General features: G+C 50.9%; 6 protein-coding genes across 6 annotated transcripts; 3 read left to right on the top strand and 3 right to left on the bottom strand.

The window, feature by feature from the left end:
* Positions 1-160: 160 nt before the first annotated feature.
* M409DRAFT_61628 (uncharacterized protein) lies at positions 161-1996 on the top strand (the record flags this gene model as incomplete). Its single annotated transcript, XM_033814819.1, has 1 exon — positions 161-1996. The coding sequence occupies one exon, from the start codon at positions 161-163 to the stop codon at positions 1994-1996; it is 1836 nt and encodes a 611-aa protein (XP_033659358.1).
* A 2408-nt stretch (positions 1997-4404) lies between these two features.
* On the top strand, positions 4405-5136 carry M409DRAFT_71631 (uncharacterized protein; the record flags this gene model as incomplete). Its single annotated transcript, XM_033819256.1, has 2 exons — positions 4405-4450; positions 4535-5136. 2 exons carry the CDS (start codon positions 4405-4407, stop codon positions 5134-5136), a joined length of 648 nt encoding a protein of 215 aa, XP_033659357.1.
* A 367-nt stretch (positions 5137-5503) lies between these two features.
* On the bottom strand, positions 5504-6142 carry M409DRAFT_31022 (uncharacterized protein; the record flags this gene model as incomplete). The annotated part of the gene is made up of 1 exon (XM_033810166.1): positions 5504-6142. The coding sequence occupies one exon, from the start codon at positions 6140-6142 to the stop codon at positions 5504-5506; it is 639 nt and encodes a 212-aa protein (XP_033659356.1).
* Positions 6143-6665: 523 nt separating this feature from the next.
* Positions 6666-8210, bottom strand: M409DRAFT_61625 (uncharacterized protein; the record flags this gene model as incomplete). The annotated part of the gene is made up of 3 exons (XM_033814818.1): positions 6666-6899; positions 6952-8002; positions 8101-8210. The coding sequence occupies 3 exons, from the start codon at positions 8208-8210 to the stop codon at positions 6666-6668; spliced, it is 1395 nt and encodes a 464-aa protein (XP_033659355.1).
* Positions 8211-9249: 1039 nt separating this feature from the next.
* M409DRAFT_71630 (uncharacterized protein) lies at positions 9250-10203 on the bottom strand (the record flags this gene model as incomplete). Its single annotated transcript, XM_033819255.1, has 1 exon — positions 9250-10203. One exon carries the CDS (start codon positions 10201-10203, stop codon positions 9250-9252), a length of 954 nt encoding a protein of 317 aa, XP_033659354.1.
* Positions 10204-11466: 1263 nt separating this feature from the next.
* Positions 11467-12163, top strand: M409DRAFT_31021 (uncharacterized protein; the record flags this gene model as incomplete). The annotated part of the gene is made up of 3 exons (XM_033810165.1): positions 11467-11559; positions 11630-11773; positions 11822-12163. The coding sequence occupies 3 exons, from the start codon at positions 11467-11469 to the stop codon at positions 12161-12163; spliced, it is 579 nt and encodes a 192-aa protein (XP_033659353.1).
* Between the last annotated feature and the right edge of the window lie 1011 nt (positions 12164-13174).

Below are 13174 nucleotides of genomic sequence, written 5' to 3'. Positions count from 1 at the left end.
GCAGTGGAGCAGCACCTTCCAACAGCCATGACGTTTGACTGCATCGACCGAGCTTGAGCACGTGACCGGTGAGACTCGAAAGGCTGAACGTAAGAATCTTGATGGCTTCTCTTTCAGAAGGCAGACTATAGCACACTCTCCTACACAGTCATATGATCTGATGGCGACGAACGTTAGGGAACCGGACGATCGGCAGACTACGATCTCGAGGATCTTACATCAGCGAAACTCGAACTTAGTGTCGGAATTACTTGACATCCAAAACTATGCCATGAACGTGGGGAAAGCACACAAGTGGGTTCAGAATCCCCTTTGTCTTCGCTTCCGGCGGTCTTCACCTCGAACTTTCCAAGGTGTTCGCAATCGAAACCTGGAACAGCGATTTGTTGCTCTCTCGTGGACGTGGGATCCCTCCACACATGAAAGCGACAAGGTTGGCAATTACTGGGTCGAGCATAGCCACACGGGAGAAGTGGTAGGAGTAAAGGTCAGGAACTGTATCATTGATAGAGCGACCAAATACCTCCTCTTTACGGGCTTCGACATCTTCTGGATAGACAGAATATGCATCAATCAGGACGATCAGGAGGAAAAGCAAGAGGCCATGAATTCCATGGATCTAATTTACAAACATGCGAACAAGTCCGTTGCATTGCTGTCTACCCCAATCAGGTCACAGAGTGAACTGTGCATTCTCGTCCGACTTGTATCTGGTGAATTTGCGTTCTCCACAGGTGGCCATTGCAAACTGAGCCAAAGCGTCAGCTGGACCACGATGAAGAAAGCGATGCAAGTGCTCCGCAGAATAACAAAAGACTCGTGGTGGACCAGAGCATGGACTCTTCAAGAAGAGTATGTCGCAGGTGTGAAAATGGATATTTTGTTACCACTGGGTCCTGGTGTAGGGAGTATTCCTGGTAGTGGAGACATTCCAGGTGAATACTGTGTCTCCGCCACTCATTTTCGGACTCAGGCGACAATCTTCCTAGAAGCCTGCTTGGGTTGCACCAACATCCTCAAGCAGCAAGCTAATCGATCTTGGACGCGCTATAAGACGCTGTGCTTGAAAACCCGCAACGTCGTGGCGAAGTACAACATAATCCTCGCTGAGCCTATGTCTGCTCGAATACACGCTGACGTCGGACGGCGAAACATTACACGCCCTTGGGACTCGCTAGCGATTATTGCGAACTCTTGCGGCTACGGAGTTCGTCTAGACGGAAAAGCACTCCTGCAAAGGAAACAAAGTCTGAGTCTATCGTTACTCACACAATACTTGTTGAACGGAGAGATCACCTGTTCAGACTGGCACGCTAAAGGCTTCCTCGACTTCTCCGTTGACAGACTTTTACAGAAGGCCACACTAGCCTCTTGGAAACTTCCGGACATTTCACGGCAGCTAACATTCTTGAAGCATTGTCGATTTGGTCCAGTAGAAATCTATGAGTCGGGTGTTCGCACAAGTGGTCTTCTCTGGGAGCTTAAATCAGACGATCGGATCAGGACTAGTACCTTTGACTTGCCCAAAGTCGACGAGATCACAAGAATGCATCTGCAAAAGTCACCCTGGAAATCTATGGAGCTCTACGCCCTGACTCTTCAACTACAGAGAAACCACCACGAGGTGGCTCTGAGACTTGAAAGGTATATACAGGGACGTCGATCTGGGCATACTTGGACAGGCAGTGGATACATGGATCTTATGGCGTGGGATTTGATTCAAGCTGTCCAGCAAGGCTACGTCCTACGGATCGGTTATCTGAAGAATACAAGAGCTGGCAGCATCTTCATCCCAGAACTGAAAGACATTTGGCGACCTATGCATGTCTTCAGCACGTGGTATTCTGGGCAAATGCACGAGTATCAACTCGACAAATACGTCTCTACCGAGGTGTCTATCAAGGCAGATGGAGTATTGGGCCCGCTGAAATGGGTGAGAGGCTTGCTACTTCTTCACGAGACGGTGATGTACAGTATAACACTAAAGAGTTTCTGAGGCCTGGATACTGCGCGCGAGACGCACAAGCTATACTCGCTGTTGGGATCTTTGACGCCAGGGCGGCGGTTAGACATGTCATCGTGGATCCCCTCGAGCTGAGTATCAGGCCACCAACCAAATAGAAGATCTTCCATTTGTTGGTTCACTTTTGTTACTACGCCATGGACAGCGCATCGAAGTTGTGGCACAGATATTTCTGCTTGACCGAAACATAGGGTCTGCCCGTCCAAAGACCATGAAATGTTTGTCCGAGGTCCCTCGCGTTTTGCTATCGCCCTGCCATGTTGCAGTCTTTCTATGAGGTACCCCATTGGCGACAGACTGCCTCGCTAGAGATACTTCCATCGAATCTGCGTACAAGGCCGTGTGTAGAAGTCGGCATAGGATTTTCGCCCAGGCCGTGGGATTAGAAGGTGATTGTAAGGCCGCAGTGGTAGTGAATACTCCAGTAATAGCAATCTACCAATCCAGATCAGAGCTGACAAAAAGGGCGTGTAATCGTAGGCCCTCCGAAAGGCATGCTTCAGCGGATGAATTCCAAGAATTCCAGAAAACCGTGCGATCGCAGTAGAATTGAGATCTCCATCACCTGGTTGTTCGGTCCAAAATGTAACGAAAAGCTGAAACAGCACTTCCAGACAGTCGTCATGAATCTGCGCTGCTTCGTCATCGTCCGCAGCGGGAATATGCTGCAGCATTGCCCAAACGCTGTCCATAGCTGACTTTTGAGCATTGGTGAACTCAAAGCCGCAGAGGTGTGTGGTAGACTCGCGCAGACGCTGTGTCAACAAGCGAATGCGAAGTAGCAGACGCCAGATATCCAAATTCGACTATATTTCCGTACGGTCGGCGAGCTTGGGATATCAGAAGGATGAGGTGAGTAGACATGCGTCCAGCTTCGGACCCAACATCTCAACACTCGTGGGATATGCCGCAATGTCTTCTGACATCGCGCGAGGACGTGATATAAGGCAAGTACTAATAGCCTCATACTTTTCTCAGAAATGGCTGGGCTTATACAGTCCATTCGGTGCCATTTCTTGGCGGTTTGCCTCGGGTATCGAAGCAGCTGCAAGCAGAGTTGGAACTGGCTTCTGCTTAAATCAATGTGGCCAGCCACAACCTCGGAGCCAGTCGCTGTTTTCGTCCATGTCGAGGTCCTGGTCGAATGCAATGCTCTGCTCATACTCTCGGCACATGCGAGCTTCTTCGTCTGCCTCCATGTCTGCAAGAGTACGCTCAGCTGGGTCAACAACCGATCGATATTCAAAGATCGCCTCCTCTTTGGTATCGCGGCAGCTCTTCGCACCAGAGCCGGCATCAACCTTCCAGTAGTACCGATTGTCCATGGCTGCAGAAAGCAAGAGACGGCTTTCTTATCGGCGACACGCACCGCTCGCTTGTGAACTTTGCCAGTGTGCTGACTGTACACGTCGTAGTCAATGGTCTTGAATTCCGGACACTCATGAACAGAAAAATCCAGGCTGGGGAGGCAGCAGAAATGAGAGGGGATCCATCTGGGCGCGGCTGAAGCTCGGCAATCGTGGCTGCGATGGAGAGGCCATCGAACTCTGCCCTGACCTTTCGACGACCCTTGACGGCCCTATGCCAAGGACGCAAATGGCTATCCATGGAGTTCTTTGGCACGGCAACTTTGCAAGTCACGCAGAGGGCAATACGAAACTCGAGGATATATTTTATGGTGACCTCTGCCTGCAGTAGTGTTAGCAGATAGCCATATGTGGTAAATATGCGGGTGGCAAGACATACTCGAGCAGATGTGTCCGACTCTGGGCCCTCAGAGTGACTGAATAGCCAGTTGTAATGAGTTAGCTCCATCGTCAACGAGCAGTTTGTTGTAACTAACAGCACGATAGAGTGGAGGGAGGTCCTTGCTGATCACCTACGCGACCGGACGCGATGGCCGCTAAGCCCGAAGAGGTCGATTGAGCGACGAGACTCGGAAAAGTCGACGAAACTCGGACGAGAATCGGCCTCCGGTCTAGGTCACTGTCCCGTAGCCCCATTCGATCTCTGGCTCTGGAGGAAACTCTAGGTGATTCTCTTCGGGAACTTCCTGGAATAGACCCAAACGACTCTTCTTCTTTGGCTTGACTTTGATCGAGGTCATATTTGGCGATGGCTTCGTGCACAAGGAGTTCGCAGCGATGTGTGGGTTCGAATGGAGCAACGAGAGAGAAGTGCTGAGCGGCTGAGGTCAAATGCTGTCGAACCCCTCATTGTCATATCTAAACTTTCGAAAGGTACATCATCTGTTTTAGATGTTCCAAGCAAAATACTATTTGGAGCTCTTCGGTCTTCCATTACAAAAGTGGCCCTCGTCGCTCCACCCCATCGCAAATGAAGCCTATTGACGTCCTTGAACTACTCTTAAGCCTACAATAATGCCTGCAGATCCACGTGGTTTCGAGACGGATCGCAAAAAGCACGGTAATCCAGTTGACGCGATGTTATGGAGTAGCTAACAACGAGGTAGATTCGGCGATGACGTCGTTACCCTGGTGGTCGGGGAAGAGGAACTCAACATTGTCATCCACAAAGATCTCCTCTGCGACAACTCCCCTTTCTTTGCAGCGAGCCTGAAGGAAGACTGGAAAGAAGGCCAGGAAGGGAAAGTGCCTCTACCCGACGATGACTACGACACGGTGGAGCTGTACCGACAGTGGCTGTACAGAGACAAACTCGCCGTCCGTAGGCCTGCACAGGAATCAGGAACAGATGGTGTTGAGTTCCGTAACTTGGTCGATGCGTTTATCTTCGGAGACAAGGTACAGGATGGCAATTTCCAGGACGCTACCATTGACGCCTTAATCGCAGCTACGAACACGCCTGATCTGAACAACAAGACCTATTATCCTGCGAGCACCACAGTGGACCATGCTTTCAAACACACGCTCGAAGACTCCCCGCTGAGGAGGTTGCTTGTTGACATGTATGCCTACCACGGCTCTCAAGAGTGGCCAAGAGGCCAGAACATCGAGTTTCTACAGCAGCTCGTGAAAGAGATGTTCAAAGTTCGTCCGAATAGATTCGGTGCCAATCAGACATCGCAATCTGCAAACAGCTGCTCATATCATCATCATGAGAAAGACAGTGCTTGCTACGGCTCTGGATGAGGTTAGTGTAGAGTAATGAAAATCACGACTGAGTTATTTGCATGTTCTCAACCCATCTGGCGATACTGGGATGTCCTGTACTCGCGGAGCTCTATCCTGATTTTAATAGATGCAGGTGCGAACTTCATGCAGTAGACTCCGCTGTATGCTTTGGAGTGTAGAAGCGGCTGCTTTTGGTGCCGTGCGTATAACCGTATGCAGGTCGCTGAATCGCAATGGGTACACCCAGTAGCGCGATCGAGAGTTCGCCTAACAGGATCTGTAAGCAATGGTTTAACGGAAACATTTTTTGCATCTTCGTATCAAATTATCTGGCTACGTGAGGCACAAGGGAGGAGATTTTGATAAGAGAACTTTCATAAGAATACTACAGAGCCCTTGCCTTCTTCAGCTCTTCGATCTTTTCTTGCAGTCTTCTGATTTTCTTCGACACGGGACTAATATTCTTATCCAGCTCACCTAATGGCCCCTGCCTGCGCCTGTGTCTCTTTACTTCGCCGCGATGAGACTGATGACCTGCCTGGTCGCTTTCGCAACCATCCTCAACATCGGAGGCCGCGCTCGACCAAGTCTGAGACATGCACTCCTCGTCATCGTCGGACCTCAACCTTGGCGGATCCGGAAAGTACCCTGCGATCTCATATGTCCTCTTATTCCGATCATATGAAGAGTCTACAGCAGCCTCGATGACATCGCTCTGTCCGACAAGGAGAAACTGGTGCCAAATGCGACTATTCTCGAGGTATCGACAGATCAAGTCTGCCTGCAATTTGGCGGCAAATGCAGTCTCTAATGCGTACGCCCCCGCATGAGTCGTCGGCTTGTGGCCAGTCTGAAATGCGAGGAGGCGAAGGAATCCGTCATAGTCATTGGGTGTATGAGCATCAAACGGCTTCAGCAGCGCAGGAAGATGTTTCTTGGATATTGCGACCGCAAGATGACGATAGACACGAATGGATATGAGAACGTTGAAAGGTGGAATGACCCCTGGAGGCTTTTCAAGCATGCCTACTAACTATGCGTTATTCAAGTCTACCCCCATTATATTTTCTCCCCCAGCTATTGGCTCGCATTCGGACCCTTTCACCTACGCCGGCTCCCCCCACGATAGGCTCCCGTCGAGTCCACCAACGCACCGACTGAAAGACTTTTACTACACCATCACCACCGCCACCTGCCTCTTCATCCGTCTACCGGTATAGGTTTCGTTCTGCGGTCAAAGGTCCTTGGCACGTAACGAGTGCAATGAGTAGTGGCGAGACGCAATGTCTGCTCAGGGATCCGCGCGACACAATTTATCCACAAATTCTTTGTACTTAGTATATCTCTTCAGGCCTTGGATGGATATCGCTGCGACTGCACAAAGGGCAAGAACTCGTTCGTGCGCAATTTTCAGGTCAAATCGGGCAGAGCGCTTGACATGGACCGTCAGAGGTGGGATTGGCCCCGACTGTTGCTCAGACGATGGTCTCTGGGCCATCTCATCCAGGTCGTCAGAGTTAACATCCAGTCGCGTAATGTAGACCTCATCATGCTGCCAAGAAAACAAATACGTCTGCAACAATTAGCTGCTGACTCCCACTTCTACAAGATAGTGCAAGAAACCTAACCGTAATCAGCTTGCCTTTAAGAAGTCTTCTTCTTTTCGCTTTTGCACGGTGTCCACCTCTCGCGTGCCGTTGGCGAGCAGCAATACTCAGTAAAATTGCCACTTCTTGTCCTAGAATGTTATCCGGAGATTGACCGTGCAGTAATCGTTTGAACTACAGCGAATGCACTTAGTCTTTGAGATCGAAAGTTAAGCGAAATGCGTACCTCTCCATGGACGATCCCAAATTTATCTTGAAACGCAGATTCCACTGCGCGCACCTCCAGCTCGATATCTGGCTTGCATGTACACTGAAGCCCTTCAACGACGAAACGTAATGGAGTTGAGTCTCGCATATTGCAGTCAATTTCGAGCGGATGCGCCAAGACCTCCAGCGCACCTTCAAGTACAGACAGCACCGAGCGCGCAGCAGCAGCTACTTCGCTTTCTGGTTTATCGGCGGTTTGGATTGGCGGTGGCATGGTTGTAGGGCTCGTGCTGTATGTACTGTCCGTATTGAGTGTGATGCCTGACGGCAATGACTGCTGCGTTGTCCCGCCCTCAATCGGAGTCGCCGGCATTTCTCCGCATGGCGAAAATGGATAACGCTTTGTCTCAGACAGTTGTTTCCCTCGCACCTCGCTGCAATCTTCCGTCCTAAAAGTCTTAGACGCCGGTGTTTGAGGATGATTCAAATGCAACTTCGCGGAGTCTGGCCTCTTAACACCTGGCGGACTTGACGGAGGAGAAGGCCGCGCATGTACGCCACACGTAGCGTCTGCTCCGTAAACCAACACCGGTGTTGTCGATGACTCCGGGCATGGAGATCGATGCAAGTATTCATGCATAGGCTTTAGGCGCGAGAGGGGCGATGTCGCTGCGACTGATGTAGATGCTTCCAGGTAGATTTCCCTTGGATTGCGAGGCTTGCAGAGTTTCAAGAGCTGCTTGTAATGCTCCGGGAGATGCTGTGGTGCCAGCTTGTCCATCTCTTCCCATGATAATCCCAGACGGTCTTTGAGCAATGCTGCGAGTGAACTACCCGGAACAGGGAAAACCGTGCGTGGGAAGAGGCCATGCTGGTTGTTAGCCGTATCATCGAATAGGCGCCAATGGTCGCTGAAATCCACGCCCAGCCAATCTAGATGAGCTCTTCCCCAACGACGTGCAGATGGTCCTTGACCATGTTGACCAGACTCGAAGGGACTGTGTGCCCCAATGTGACGGTGTTGTCGCTTGCCCATGATCCGTTGATTGAAATTCGCGCAATCCGAAGTACTGCGGGAGTGTAACAGCCAGCCAGCATTGCTGCCTAAGCGCCGTTGCTCTGACAACGTCTCTCCGCTAAAGCCGGCTTGGCAAACAGCAACACAAACCTGGAGGAACAACACGAACGACATCCACGAAACATTGCTACACCCATTACAATGAGAGCACCACGCACAAGTGCTTCGATCTCACTGGAGAGGAAAAACGAGAAAGACATGTTTGCGCAGCTTCTGAGAGATCTGTGCCATGGTTCGGACCATGAGGCACTCGAACCAATGCGACGTCATTTCCAAAAAGCACCAACGCCTGAGAAAACCGCACAAGGCGTCTGGCATTTGATATCGGCTTGCGGATATCCCTGTCGTCCCCCTACGGCCGACCACAGATTATCTGGTTTTCTCGTATGCCGTCCACAGCAGAGGGTCGCGAGATCAATACTAATGAAGCGGTGACCCAGTGCCCAGAACTGCGAGAAGTCGTGCTTGCAACAACCCGCGAGTCCGTCTCTGTCTACCACAACAGCCAGCTTCTATCACGAAAATACGATGTGCGCTCAAGCCCGCGACATAGGTACGAGCTAGTCAAATGCATCGACAGCATACGCAGACACAAAAGAGCTCGGAGGCGAGGACAGCGGGAAAGGGAGCGCAGGCATAGCAGTCGTGCAAAGCCTAGTGTTCAAGATCTCGGCAACTCAGCTCAGTAGTCACCGACGCCTCCAGTCTGCCTGTGGAAGAATGCCAGATGGGCAGGACACGACTGTCGGATAGACCGATACTCGGAACCCTTTGTCGACAAAGGCACTGTGATCATCGTGGCGTAAGCTTGCGATGACTAGAAAGGCACGAAGTCTTGCGTCGCCGGCTCACATCTGGAGCAGCACGGTCTGCGGTAGCAATCCTGCATGTCGTCAAAGTCCACGGAAATGCTAACGAAGACTTTAAGAATGAAGGATGCGGACATTTCGGAGGGGTATATGATTCAAGAATAGGCAATGGGCTGGAACAAGGGTCGCATGTTTTGAGAAACAGACGCCCGAGATTTGATTGTCCCACAGTTGATGCAGGAGGAGGCCAGAAGCCGGATGTTGATTATTGTATTTTTGTATCTGGGAAGCGTGCTTAAGAGTCCATCCACTAGATGGGCGAGGCATAAAAAATGGTGGGGTGGACTCGGATAACTTATAGTTGGTAGACTTGGCTCGGGTGGAAGAACATAGGAGCATGGCTCCAAATTAATAAGATTTTGACTACTTGCTATCCTGTGCGGCGCCACAGCCATTCCCCGTCCTTTTGTCCCAGCCTCCCTGCTGCTCTCGTACTGCCCGAGTACCACTTTTTGGTATGGAAAGCCAGGCCATGAGAAGCTGGGTTACGCACAAATGCTTCCATTTTGGCTAAACCGGAGGCGCGATCTCCCTGCCACGATCGCTTTGCCTCCACCGCCAATTTGGCAAAAGTACTCCCGCGTACAACATCCCCGTGACAAATGCATATCTGAAAAGCGTCGTAGTAGACGGACTCTAGACGGGGTGCCGCCTCCTCTTCTTTATGCAAGAGCTCAAGTGCCTCGCGGCACATTGATAAAGCCTTCGCGGGATTCGTCATAATGAGCTCACCCCCACCAATGGCCCTGTCGATGTCACCCAATCTCGTCCTTCGTACATCACTTTCACCCTCTCCAAATGCCTGGCCATTCATGCAACGACTGCATACACAGTCAAATCCATAGGCTTCCTGTATTTGCCTTCTTCTTTCTCTGCCAGGCAAAGCCCACACCTCATCGGACAGGTAATTGACTGTGATCTCCTCGCCGTCGTCTATGTCACGGACGGAGTACACTTTCTCCTCCTCGACGTCCTCATTCCAATGATATGCTGCATTCGCGGTGCAACTATGGTTGAAGCGCGAGCACTTAAGGAAGACGCCACCCATCGATGCCGCGGAACCCAAAGGGATAGCATTTGTCTTCGTAATGCTTTCGATTGGCCGCATGTCTTGGAAGTTGCTGTTTAATTCGAAAAAGTTGCGTTTCTGCACGGCGGAGAGATTTTGTAACTGAGGTAGTACCAGTGTGGAATACCGTTCCTGATGACTGAATTTTGGAATTGTGACAATGGGCGCTTCTGACAGTATCAAGGTGCTTGCAGGAATCGGCTGTGTGGCAAAGACTCCGTTGCCTTTTGCTTCTACAGCGTCAATGCGGAACATTGCGCAGCCTTGACAAAGTTCCTGTTGAGTTTCCAGGAGCGAACTTCAGCAAGTCTGTGAGTATTCTGGAGATGGGAAAACAAGCGATGCCCTTCCATGCTAGTTTAGTACAATAGCTCACCGACCCATGTCGGGTGGCGCGTCGGAGCGCACGGCTCAACACCCGTATGGCGGACAGATTCCAAGCATTTTGCTAACGCCTATCCATGGTAGAGGTCAGTACTTCTCTCTCCATGGCCGCAGCTAAGCCGCGACCGCCATCAATACGATGTAGCTCGACCAGACCATGGTCGAGATCCTGGGATGAGCCAGAGGTAAGATACAATAGCTCCATGAAGAAATGTGGCGGCACAGTTTCAACGTAATGCACTATCCCCCGTTTGCTTCATCGGCGCTGGCAGCATTTGCCGCCAAAGCTAAGCATCTCCGAAGCTCCAATCTTGTTCTGCTGCATGCCGGCCCCAACTCCAGTCCGTTTACATCGTTGTCGTGCTGCACGAGACGCATTTCGCCCATATGTACCAAAGAAGATCCCACGATCCACAAATCCTTGACCCAGACAAGCCCTGTCGGAGATATGCGTCGACGTGCACAAAGGCAGGCATCTACACGCGGCATGGAGTGATTAGTACGCGCTGGCGGTCGAAGCGTGAATCGTGCTCGCTACCGTGCAAAGCAACTGCGTTGAAGAAGCCGCAATGCACGACAGACATCATCTGCGGATGCGGCAAGTTCTTGTAACAGAACTATGCATGCAGGTCCCTCACGAGACATGATGTGCCAGCGTTCCGGTGCATACCTACCTATGAGCTTGGTTCTGACCAATGCTGTACATCTCTATTTGTCGGGTTACTCCCTCGACCGCCGCTTCTGATCGATGCTGTCTCTCGATGAACGAGTAGGAAGTCTTTTGAAAAGCCCCGCAAAGGCTAAATGAGCCTTCTTCTCTGGCAATGATCGGACTCCGCCGAAGCGGTATTCTTGGTTTGCCTAATATTGCCCTCCTCCTGGCCCCAGGGGCATGATCATTGGTCGCGGAAGGCACTACTTTGATGAAACACCTACCACAGCACGGGAGAGGACTTTCTATCCGGACCAAGTGCCATTATCAGAGAGATCCCACACAATCCATCTCAACATGATGTACTCACACTATTATCCTGGACAATACAGGCCTTTCATCTCGTTGAGGCCATTTCGGAAGCTAGGATATCATCATCGAGTCAACAAGGTCGTCGTACCGCAGTCACGGCTGGCAAGAATATGACGCTAGAACTCGGGTTCAACATCGAGCATGCGAGGCAGCAGACGACCAGTTATATTAGCATGGATGACAGTCGCAATCGATTCTTGATGGTACGTGCTACAGATTTAGCTGATTCGCATGCTAAAGTCCGTAGGATGTTTTGGGTGCTGATGACTCCAGGATGCGATAGAGCAACTCATAGATCGAGAGACGAGATTGAATACCTTAGAACTGGAGTTAGATGATCAGAAGGAATCGCGATGTGACTATCAAAAACAGTGCAAACAGCTAAGAGAGGCCTTGTCTAGTCTCGAGCGCAGAATCGTTCGTTCGTCCTACTTCTAGCATTGCTCTACTCTGACATAGCTGCAGGAAAAGAAGGCTTTCGTAGTTATCCTCATCGATGGCGATGGCGATGGCGCAATATTTGCAGATGAATTCCTCCAAAATTCCGAGGCCGGTGGAGTTGATGCTGCCCACCGACTTAGGGAAGCCGTCAGACACTACTTGAGTGAAAAAGAGTCAGGGCTCTCCGAAGAAGACACGACAATAGGAGTACACATCTGGGCAAATCTTGGTGGTCTGGCCACGGCTCTGTACCGGAATAACTCTATCGCAGCAAAAGAGCAGATGTTCCGATTTGCCGAAGGATTCAACAGGAGCCTCGCTGAATTTGATTTTATCAACGTCGGCAAAGCAAAAAGAGAATGCTGATAGTAAGATGAGGAAAATGTTCGAATTTTATTACAACATGATTTAACGCAGGAGGGTTTTCTTCGCCGGCTGTCACGACACTGGCTACATCCATGATCTCCGAGAGAAGCAAGGAAATGAGGGAGCAAAGTAGCGCATCGTCTTGCTCGAGACCACTCCAGCGGACACCCGTTTCAAGCAGCTGGGGTCTCCCATCGCTAGATTCAATGATGTGTTTCGTGCGAGTCTACTCGACAATGAGGAGAAGACGCCCAAGGCATTATCTGTGGGAAAAGTTGCTCCTCTGATCCAGACCCGACTGGACGGGCCAGGTACGACAACGCTGGCTCCGGCTCCGAGCATGAACAGCCAGGCAGGAGATGACCGAGTACAAACAAACGAACCATCGAACGGACTGAGGGTGTCCAAGAACGGCGGTATATCTATAACTTACGCCGCCGCGGGCTCTGGAACGGAGAATCAGAATGTCGACATTTCTCCTGCCAAACCAAAGCGCCTAAATATTATATTGTGCAATCGGGCACAAGGTCGCCTTGACCCCCCCAATCACCGTTGTTGGCGGAGTGGAGCTCAAGAGTCGTACAGCACCAAATTGGGTCGCATCAAATCGAAGGTGTTTTGCAACGACTTCTACCTCCTGGGAAACATTGTCCGCAAGGCTCTTCATGCAGCAGAGAGCATGAAGAACTAACAAGTGACGAAGTTGCAATCCACCGATATAGGGCACGCTCGGGGGTGGCGGGACGCGCCGCTCGTAAGCCTTCAGCTGTAGCCGCCTGAAAATGGAGCTAAGTTATTTCTTTGCCTGACTGTGCACACTATGTTGATGCAGAATGAGGTTAAAAATGGATACTAATGATAGTCAGTAAGTTAATTGTCGTGGTGATAATCCGCGGCCAGGTGGATCGGGCTCGTCTACAGCCCTGGGCATAAACGTTAGAAACCCCTGCTAGCGTCTCACGAGCAAATCTCGTCCGTGCAATCGAGCATTGATAGTGTGTGTGTGAGGAC

Source organism: Zasmidium cellare, assembly GCF_010093935.1.
Source record: "Zasmidium cellare ATCC 36951 unplaced genomic scaffold M409scaffold_84, whole genome shotgun sequence".
In the NCBI taxonomy this organism is placed as follows: domain Eukaryota; kingdom Fungi; phylum Ascomycota; class Dothideomycetes; order Mycosphaerellales; family Mycosphaerellaceae; genus Zasmidium; species Zasmidium cellare.
Note: the sequence above shows the minus strand (reverse complement) of the source record. Positions and strands in the feature narration are given on the sequence as shown.